Below are 10,020 nucleotides of genomic sequence, written 5' to 3' on the forward strand. Positions count from 1 at the left end.
CGCCTGGGCCACAGCTATGAATATGGACTGTCTAAGAGCATAGGCTTTGCAGGCAGATGACTAGACTCTGAGCTTCGACTCTCCCCCTCATGAGCTGAATGTTACCTTAATCTTAACTGGGTGCAGGTAACAGAAACCTGTTCAAACTGGCTGAAGCACAAAGAGGGAAGCTATTTGACAGGCAGGAATCTGGGCAGTGTGGGAATCCAAGGAATCAAATCCAAGATTTGGATGGCTTCTTCCCTGGGGTGGGGACATGGCTCCCAGCACAAATCTCATATCCTCACAGTTTCACCATTCCAGAAGAATGGGCTTCTCTCTCCCAGCCCAAGTTACAAAAAAAAAAAAAAGAGAGAGAGAAAGAATCAAAGATGGACTCTAAAGTCCAAAGGTGCCAAAGATGGCACCTTTTGCACTAATCACTGTGACTATCAGGATAAACTTCTAAGATTGGTCAGAGGTAACAGAGTCCTGGCAAGGACTAAATTGCACCCCAAAATGGTTTAACTGAATTCAACAAAGGGATCACCTGTAGAGATATAATCAGGATTGAGGAAACCAGTAAGAGATGGTGGAGTGTCTAGAGATTTGCACCAGTGGGTAGCTATCACACCTCCTAGATCTGAAGGAGGAGGAAGAAACATTGTTACCAGAGCTCAACCAGAGCTGTAACCATGGAGAAACATGGCCACTGGCAGGACTGCAGTGAGGTGGGCTGGGAAACTGGGAGCTAAAACCCCAACCTTTCTCTCCTCTAGCTCTCTGATCTTTTGCTGAGAACGCTTATCCCAATGGCCAAACTTGACCAGAAGCCAGGGGGCAAGGGAGCCGTGGAGGTTGCAGTCTGATGGGTAGAGCTCCCTGAGGCACAGAAGGTCAGAGACTAGATCTGAGGGTCAGCAAAGAGAGACACCAGTACACACATGATGCGGGGGTGGGGTGGTGGGTGTGGATTATGATTGGTACCTCTTAGCAGAAGCACATGTTGGAGTGGGGTGTAGTAATTTTCCAAAATGTGTTGTGTGTTTGGCAGGAGAAAGGGTTCCTGTTATCATGCAAAGTTGGGCTAAAAGATGCTAGGCCAACAAAGCAATAATCTTGAGTAAAATAAACAGGTGCGATCATGCCTACCTCACAGAAATTGATAAAAAAAATGTGTATGAAAGCACTTTGCAAACCATAAGGCTCTGTTCACACATTAAATGTTGTTATTGTTGCTAGACGAAGAATGCCTGACAGTTTAGGATCTGGTTGAAATTTATGGCCAACTTGGGGTTATCAGGACCCTTAATGACTAAGTCATTATAAGCTGAGGCTAAGCTGATATAAAGGGGGGCAATATGAGTCCACTTCCTGATCCTGATGAACTGCAGAGCCTTTGCAAAGAGAAACCCCAATTGCCTGGCCTGCTTTTCCCCAAGGAAAAGGCAGGGAAACTGGGACAGAGTTGCTATGAATTGAGATTTGAAGATTAATCCTAATTTTGTTGATTCTTGGTGTGAGGAGCTCTTTGGAGAAACAAGGGGGAACCTGGGCACCTGGGTTGTATGGGAAGGGTGGGAAATTTGACTTTAGTATATCTTCTCCCCCCTCTAAGCCTCCTCTTTTTCTACCATGAGTGTCCTAATGCAGTCTCAAACTTCTGGTCAAAATATACTTCAGAGAAGGATCTAGGATCAATTTCTTACAGGCACTGTGAAAAAGCAGTTTGTCCTTGTGTTGTTTATATTTTATTTTTAATGTTAGAGAGCCTTTTTCTTTTTTTTCTTTTTTTCTTTTTTGTCTTTTTCCGTGTCCGGCAACGGATCGCAACCCTCAGTGTCGCCCCCGTACTGGACCGGGGACCGGCAACGGGATCGCAACCCTTGGTGTTGCTCCCGCGCCTCGCTCAGCCAGTGAGCGGGAACCGGTCTGTATGTGGGATCTGAACCCTCGGCGGGAGCGCCGCCGCGCTTCCCAAGCGGCGCACTATAGCAGTGCACCACCGGGCCGGCCCAGAGAGCCTTTTTCTACTACTAAATTTCTTGCCTCAGGAAAAAGATAAGGAAGGTATTGTCAAGGTAAAGCTCTTCCCTGTTTCAGGGGTGGCAGATAATAAGGTTGGGGTGAGGACGTGAGTCTTAGAGATGAGCAGGAAGCAGTGCTGTTGGTCTCTATATGGCTCTGTGACCCAATTTCAGCAGGAAACCTCGAGGACAACACCATGTGGAAAGTGAACAGAGTAGTCACGAGGAAGCAATGTCACAAATAGACAATTCATTGTTGTCACTGCTGGAGCCCTTCTATGATATGAATTTCTGTAGCACCTTTGAGGGCACAACCATGACATGATCTATTACATATGTTTGTGTCTGATGACAGTCATCAAAGTGCCAGCCTGAGTACACAAAGCAATTCAGAGCCAAAGCTGAGCCGAGATGGCTGTGTTATTTATCTGCACTAAATACAGAATTGAGAATAAGGGGTGCAGAGTTCTAACCTCCAATCTCTTGCTGAATTACTTATCAGGAACTGTCACACATTTAGTGTCTCAGTTTTTCTTGACACATAAAGGTATTTCAAAGGTTAATAGTAAACAATCCCAACACACCTTGCAAATTCTCAGAGCTATATGGCTTTTTTCCTCCGCAGAGGAAACTCAACTCCACATTCTTTACTACCTAGCACACTGCCCTGGAGGAAGTACCCAATTAATAGATCTGTTGTTGGTAAACCTGAGTTCTGGGTCATACTTGGTTTTAGAAGTTTCCTGCAATGAAGAAAATTAATTGGGAAACCCAGTTGCCAAGTTCTAGTATTGTATGCTCAGTACATAAGACACTTCTATTTTTTTAAATTTTTTATTTTATTTTATCAATATACAATGTAGTTGATTTTCATGTCCCTTTACTGATTCTTCTTTCCCCACCTCTCTCCCGCCTACTACCCATCAACATCATATCTGTTCACTTGTCTTAACAAGTTCAAGGAATTGTTGTGATTGTTGAGACACTTCTTTTAACTTCAGCTTCTTCTTTCTAGAGCCCCCACTGGTCAGAGTAAAACGCAAAGAAACTTTTCCAGGGATTACAACTCTCTTCTGTAGAGCTTGTGGCTTTTACCCCCCAGAAATTTCCATGATCTGGATGAAAAATGGGGAAGAAATTGCCCAAGAAATGGATTATGGAGACATTGTTCCCAGTGGGGATGGAACCTACCAGACTTGGGTGTCTGTTGAGCTGGATCCTCAGAGCAGCGACCTTTACTCCTGTCATGTGGACCACTGTGGCATCCACATGGTTCTTCAGGTCCCCCAGGGTAAGGAAGAGCTCGTGGCTGTCTGGGGAGTGAGACTGAGGAAAGGGGGTGAGCAGGAAGTCATGCCGCATGCCAGGGAGGGGAGGATAACCCAGTGTGCTTTAGAATGGTCTTTTAAATCTGGTTCTCACACTTTTTGGCCCCAGGGCTTCTTTATACTCTTAAAAATTACTGAGGACCCCAAAGGGATTTTGCTTATGTGGGTTGTTATCTATTGCTATTTACTATGTTACAAATTAAAAATAGAAAAATTAAACACAAGAAAACACAAGCACATATTCCATTAGCCATCAGATTGATAAATGAGAAGCAACAGTAAGAAGAAGTGTTGGGTTTCCTGATGATCACATGGACAAAGTCCCAGAAAGTTAACATAGAAGGGAAGTGGGACTTGTGGATTTTTCCTCGTTTGCTTGCTTTCAGAAACAGAAACTATCCCTCTGGTGATGAAAGCTGTCTCTGGGTCCATCATCCTTGCCATTGTCCTGGCTGGAGTTGGCATTCTGGCCTGGAGGAGACGGTCTTGAGGTGAGAGGCATGTGGGAAGATTCTAGGTGCTGCACACCATCTCTCTTCTGTGGCTCCTGAGAATTTAATTTTCTGCACCTTCCACTCTGAGCTCCATTTAGAATTGGGTTGGCCTTCACGTTGGGATCACCTTGGGCAACTCTCTCACCACATAGGGAACACACACCATGGATAATTCTTGCAAGGACAGTGGTCTGTTTTCATAGGTGATGCCTGACATCAACAAAGTAGTATAGCTTCTGTCTGGGTGAACTGTCCCCCTAGAAGCTGGGTCAGAGAAAATACAGTAATCTTGATTTGTCTTATTCCAAACTATATCCTTACTATTAATTACTATTGACTTCTGAGGGAGTATCGCTCTTTGTTTCAAGACTTTAGTCGGTTTTCCCATTTTGACAACCATTTTTTCATCCCAATCATATGAAAGTTATTTTCCTTCTAAATTTATTTTTCAAAACATGAAATGTTCAAGAGTAGATACCTCTGAAAAATGGGACTTGGGGTAAGGAAAAGGAGGAGGAGAAATAGGAGATATATAGGTTCTTATTACTGTGGGGAAAAAAATAAATTCATTCAATAAATATGTATTAAATACCTATTCTGTTCCAGGCACTGTCCTGGTTGCTGGGATATAGCAAAGAACACGAGAGACATGATCCCTGTTGTCATCGAGTTTACAGTCCAGTCTAATAGTGTTATTTCCTGCCTCTAGCTTCACTGGTTGCTTGAGGTGATCACGTCATAATAGTGATGAGACCTGGATCATGGCTTTGAACCCAGTAGGATCAGGATCTTGGCTTTGCTTCACAGATGCAGACCCCAGCCCAAATCAGGTGATACTGTACAAAAGCATGTTATTATATCAAAGAAAGCCAACCCCTTTAGTAGAAAATCATCTCAGAGAGTTAGTGGGTCATTAATGTTTTCTTTATAAATAAAATACATCACTAATCCCAATTCAATTAGTGATAGTGGCTGAAGCAAAAATATTTATTTTTCACAATGGCACACCTTTCTCAAGAATGATACAGACTGTGAATTCCAGCTTTTTTATCTTGTGGAATTTGTGAATTTGAGTCAAAATTTGCCAAGTACTGAAAGAATCTTGACAAAGCAGGCTAAAACTGTCAACGTCTGCTTCTCAGATTTTGCTGAACTTTGCATACTTTATTTCTGAGCTGTGAGGAAATATACATGTATCTGACTAAAAACCTCTTTTCCTTTCAGACAAAAATGGAGTCATCTACCTTCCTACACCAGATAAATGATGTAGCTATCTCTTTTCAAGTTCTCTTTCCTAGGAACCATGGTCTCCTCTGTCCCCCATGGACTCAAGTCCAGTCCTTAAATCTCTTGACCACATCTACCATACATGTGGGTATTATAGGATTGTGCATTTATGGCAGAAAGATAGGAGCCACAAAAAAATTTTTTTTTCTTTATCTCCAAAAAGACTTTCAGCTTTTAGCCTCTTTTGATGGATTCCTTTATCACATCTGGCTTTATATACAGCTCGTCTCCTGATACAACACTTCCTTACAATCCATTTGTCAATGATGATTCATGAGTAGAGTAGAGAATCTCAGAGCTGGAAGGAACCTTCTCATCCGTGACAAGAACTGTTTTCCACAATGCTTTTGACTTGAGCTTCCACTTGACTCCATCCTCCACTTGAGCACCACGTGAAGGGCACCCCAATACATCATCAAATGGCCTTTCTCATTCATCTTCTTTCATGAGAATGTTTATCATGTGAGAGCTTCCAATATTGTGGGCATCATGACTGTGACCCTACAGGTGGGATGGGATCGGACCATCCCATGAGAACAGCCATCAAGTTTCTACAATGGCCTGTAAATGACTTAATCATTTTACACATTTCCTGGCATGGGAGAAAGCAAAAGTGCCCTTTTCTTCACGGCAACTCTGCCTGGTAGCTTGGAATCTTGCAAATATGCCTAGTTGAATCTATGGAGGTGATCTCACCATTTCTGTCTTTTATGAGAAATCAAGAACAATAATTATTAGACATATTTTCACCTCTGGTAGAACTACAGAGACCTGGACCCAACTGAAATATTTTAGTGTAAAAATGATAGTATGTTTATGTCTCAGAAGAGGGTTCAATTCTAATTTCTGTCATTCCTATAGTGGCTTATATAGCTGCGCCTGACTCACTTTCATACATATGCTTAGTCTTCATACACATGCACTGGGAACAAATAAAAGCCCCCTTGTGAATTAACATCCCCTTGATCCACCTAACTCTCCCCAAGCCCCCAAAACATCCTCACCTTATTTACCACTTTTCTTGCTGTGTGTAGCAGCTTGTCCTGGGGATGACTGTCAGTCACACATTCATCTGTTCCACTTCTCTGACCCTGTGTGACTGACTGCACACCTCAGCCTTGGTACTTCCCTGATGGGCCCCAACTTTCACAATTGGCTTTGGACAGGCACCTCAGGCTTGACCTCTGCTTTCCCTTGACCTTGACTGTGACATCTGCCTTCTGGTTTTAATCATCACAGCCATAGATAAAGATACGGTGTGTGCCAGGCTTCTAAGAACCCATCTGCCAGCCTTACTCCTTGGTCCACTCTCCCCACCTAATTCCATGGATTAAGCTCCCACTGTATGTCTCTCTTTTCCAGTGCCTGTTGAGTTGCATAGGAGCACAGTTGTGTTTATTTTGTTTTTAGGGTTGCCATGGGCAAATTCCATACCATCTTTTAAGCAGCATTGCACTGTGAAGAGAATGATGTATGCAAGTTTATTTCTGGAATGGTTTCTTCATATAATCAGAATAGTTGGTATGTAATATATTTTGGGATGGGCACTTAAGGTGATGTATCTATGTAAGTGTCTTGACTCTCCAACTGCACAGTACTCTCATGAAAGACACGAATGGTCAAAAGCCTCTTTGTGCTCCCAGGGCCTTGCCCTGCACCTAACACATAATATGCCTAAATGGATGAAGAGGAGGAAGAGGTAAGGACAAGCATGTAACAACAAAACATTCTGTTATGTACTTGTAGCATTTATGTTTCTCCCTGGGGGATTTTATAATACAAAAAAAGTTATATAGAGAGAGGTGATTTTTTATTTTTATTTTTTTTTGAGAGGTGATTTTTTAAAATCCCTAAAATTTTGCAACCTTCATTGTACTATAGGTGATTCAATTTTCTATTATTTCTTAATAATTTTAGACTTGTTACTGTTTCATTAATCATGTTTGTTGATTATTGATGCTCAGTGATCAGAATCTATGAAATATTTGATACCATAATCTGAACATTAAAAACAAAGAACTGAGCTATCTCAATTATATTTTGGCTTTGAATTGTCTTTACTGAACATTTTAGATCAGGAACACTGGATGAGAAACCTGTTCAACTCTGCTCTTTTTTTTTTTTTTAATTCCGTGACATTTATTATTTGTTTTCTTTTTAAGCACACACAGACCAAGATGTAGTACATTTAAATGACAGTTGTAACAGGGAGGGAAGGAAAGCAGTTTGAATAGCAGTGTGAAAGTCAAGGAAGGTTTTCCTGGGCTAGACTCTTCTGTTGTGGGGCTCCTGAGCTCTCCCATTAGGGGCCTGGCCTCCTTTGCCTGTCTCTTCTTGCTCCCATTATTTCCAAGTTCTGATCCTTCCCTTATTTCCAAAGAACTACTTGGTTTTTCCTCTTCTCTCTATTTTGACCTGAGAGATTATTTTTTAGTCATGAGGAACAGTCATCCACTAGAGAGGCCAGCTGATCATTTTCTGGCAGGGTTCCACAGCACACCTTATTTTTTTATTTTATTTTTTTAAAGATGACCGGTAAGGGGATCTCAACCCTTGGCTTGGTGTTGTCAGCACCATGCTCAGCCAGTGAGCAAACCGGTCATCCCTATATAGGATCCGAACCCATGGCCTTGGTGTTATCAGTACCGCACTCTACCGAGTGAGCCATGGGCCGGCCTTGGTCACACCTTATTTTGATCACCACTGTCTGGGGTCTTTTTCCTCACATTTGCAGGTCAAGTGTCCCTATAGGTAATCAGATGGATGCATAAAGTGGAGTGCCAATGTATTAATTTACTGGGAGAAACACAATTGCCAAGTGGGTCAAGTATTTGTCTCAGCAGGTCAGTGCATGTTCTGGCAGGAAAGTTAAAGAACATGAAAATCACAGCCAGAAGAGTACTTGTTGACCCCAATATTGGTGCAGTAGGACAGATTCTTGCTTTCTAGTTCCCCTTTTCTAGGGTTTGCTATTTTTCCATGCACAATTTATTAAGTCACAGAGGGTTCTCCAGGGAGAAGAAGAGATTCGCTTCTGTCCTATATTCTGGCAATTCCTTGCCTTGTGGCTGCATAAGTCCATTCTTCATATGGTGTTCTCCTTGTGTGGGTGTCTCTGTGTCCAAATTTCCCTTTTTCATAAGAATATCAGTTACATCGGATCAGGGGCTCACCCTACTTCAGTATGACCTCATTTTAACTAGTTACATCAGCAGCAACCCTATTTCCAAGTAAGGTCATATTCTCAGGACTGGAGGTTAGGATTTAAACATGAATTTTGGGGGGACACAATCCCTAACATCCCCTTACCAAACTTCTGTAGGCTCCTCTCAATCCACTAAAGCTCCTTTTGCTCCAGTGGATTATCTAACACTTAGGAAATCAAGATAATTAAATGAATTCATCCTATGGTGAGATAGACATGTAGTCCACCTTAACTCTCTGTGACAGGAGTTAAATCAAATGAATCTGGTGAGATTTTGAATGGTTTGGGGGCTTCTTTGGGAGGGGGCAGATATCCTTTCTTTACATCTAACAGTTAGTTTTCTTTCACTTATAAGGCTCCTCCTGTCCCCGCCCTCCACACCTGCAGGACAAGGGAAAGTGTTTGTGGCCTTCAGCTTTCATCCCTGATGGTAAAAGGAGTCACTTACTGTCCTGTCTGCCCAACAGCTTCTCCTGTGGAGCCTGAGGCTTCAGTGCCTGCCGCCTTTGATTCTCAGTAAGAAGGTCAGGTTCTGCCAGAGGGGAGGTGCTGATGCCTGTCAATAGGTTAATATGAGTTCAGACCCCAGGACCCTGGAGTCCCTGGACACAAGATTTCTGGAAATACTCAGACTGTGGGGCCTCTGCTGAGGAAGAAGCCCCAACTGTGGTTCTGAGGGGAACATGTCGAGGCTGTCACTGTGGCCTGCTTCTGCAATACATTCACTTCTTGCTTCCCCACAGCTGGTGTGGCTGAGAAAAAAGAACTAAATACAACCACTTACATCGGTGATTCATCATGGAGAAAGACAAAACCACATATGCCATTAAATGTGTGTTCACTGTAAATCTTGCTTGATTACAGCACTAAACTCTGCCCATTTATTCTGTTTCTGGCTTGTGAACCAACCGAGGACATGAGCAGGGCCACAGCTAACCCATACAGAACATTTATGCAAATAAGAAAAATGTTCCCTTCCTCTGGGTGGACACTGGCCCAGGCCAGGTTGCATGGCTCGGCCAGCACAACAGAGAGTAGACTTTGACCCTGTTCCCTCAGAGGGATGTCCTTTTGCAGGGCACAACCTTACATGGCAGCTCTGGTCATATTAGAAAATGGGTAGAAATTGGCTGTGTAAGTTAAAGTGAATGAATGAATTTGGAAGGGAGGAGTAATGGTGGAAAAAACAGGTCAATTCATTGGAAATGGTAGAACTAGGAATCCTGTGTGTCTACTATACTATATCCAAACAGTTAAAATTATCTGCGATGTTTTACATAACCCTATAATGGTGTTTATTTATGGCAATCTATTTTTAAAATTTTATGTAATAGTCTGCATGATGCCTTGTATGTAGTAGGAACTCAGTAAATACTTCTTGAATGAACCAGTACAGTATTTTAATTAGGTAGTCTTTGTGTACTGGTGCAAAAGAACAGTGTCATCTTACAGGTGAAGTCATAGAGGAGAAATATCCCATTCAGGATCATATGACATTCCAGGTGCCCAGGATGAATGGTCCAACGACTTGTCTGGATTCTTCAAAGTTTTGAGCAGCATTAAAATTATTTAGTAAACTTTATCTTGTCATTGACTTGTCTGTGAAATTAGGGATCCCAAACATTCTAACAACCCCCCCCCACACACACAAACATACACATATTAATGACAAGGACAGAATTCAGAGGTTCTTATGGGAG

The 10,020-nt window shown here is 42.4% G+C and overlaps 1 protein-coding gene across 1 annotated transcript in view; it reads left to right on the top strand.

Moving 5' to 3' along the window:
* LOC103597691 (major histocompatibility complex class I-related gene protein) overlaps positions 1-5,554 on the top strand; it is a gene marked incomplete at its 5' end in the record, with an annotated part of 88,922 nt that extends 83,368 nt beyond the window's left edge. Inside the window, 3 exon segments of the mRNA XM_008581558.1 lie at positions 3,022-3,297; positions 3,721-3,825; positions 5,053-5,554. Of these exon segments, the coding sequence (XP_008579780.1) occupies positions 3,022-3,297; positions 3,721-3,825; positions 5,053-5,093 (422 nt within the window).
* Positions 5,555-10,020: the final 4,466 nt, after the last annotated feature.

The sequence above is a fragment of the Galeopterus variegatus genome, unplaced genomic scaffold (assembly GCF_000696425.1).
Source record: "Galeopterus variegatus unplaced genomic scaffold, G_variegatus-3.0.2 Scaffold2393, whole genome shotgun sequence".
Classification (NCBI taxonomy): Eukaryota; Metazoa; Chordata; class Mammalia; order Dermoptera; family Cynocephalidae; genus Galeopterus; species Galeopterus variegatus.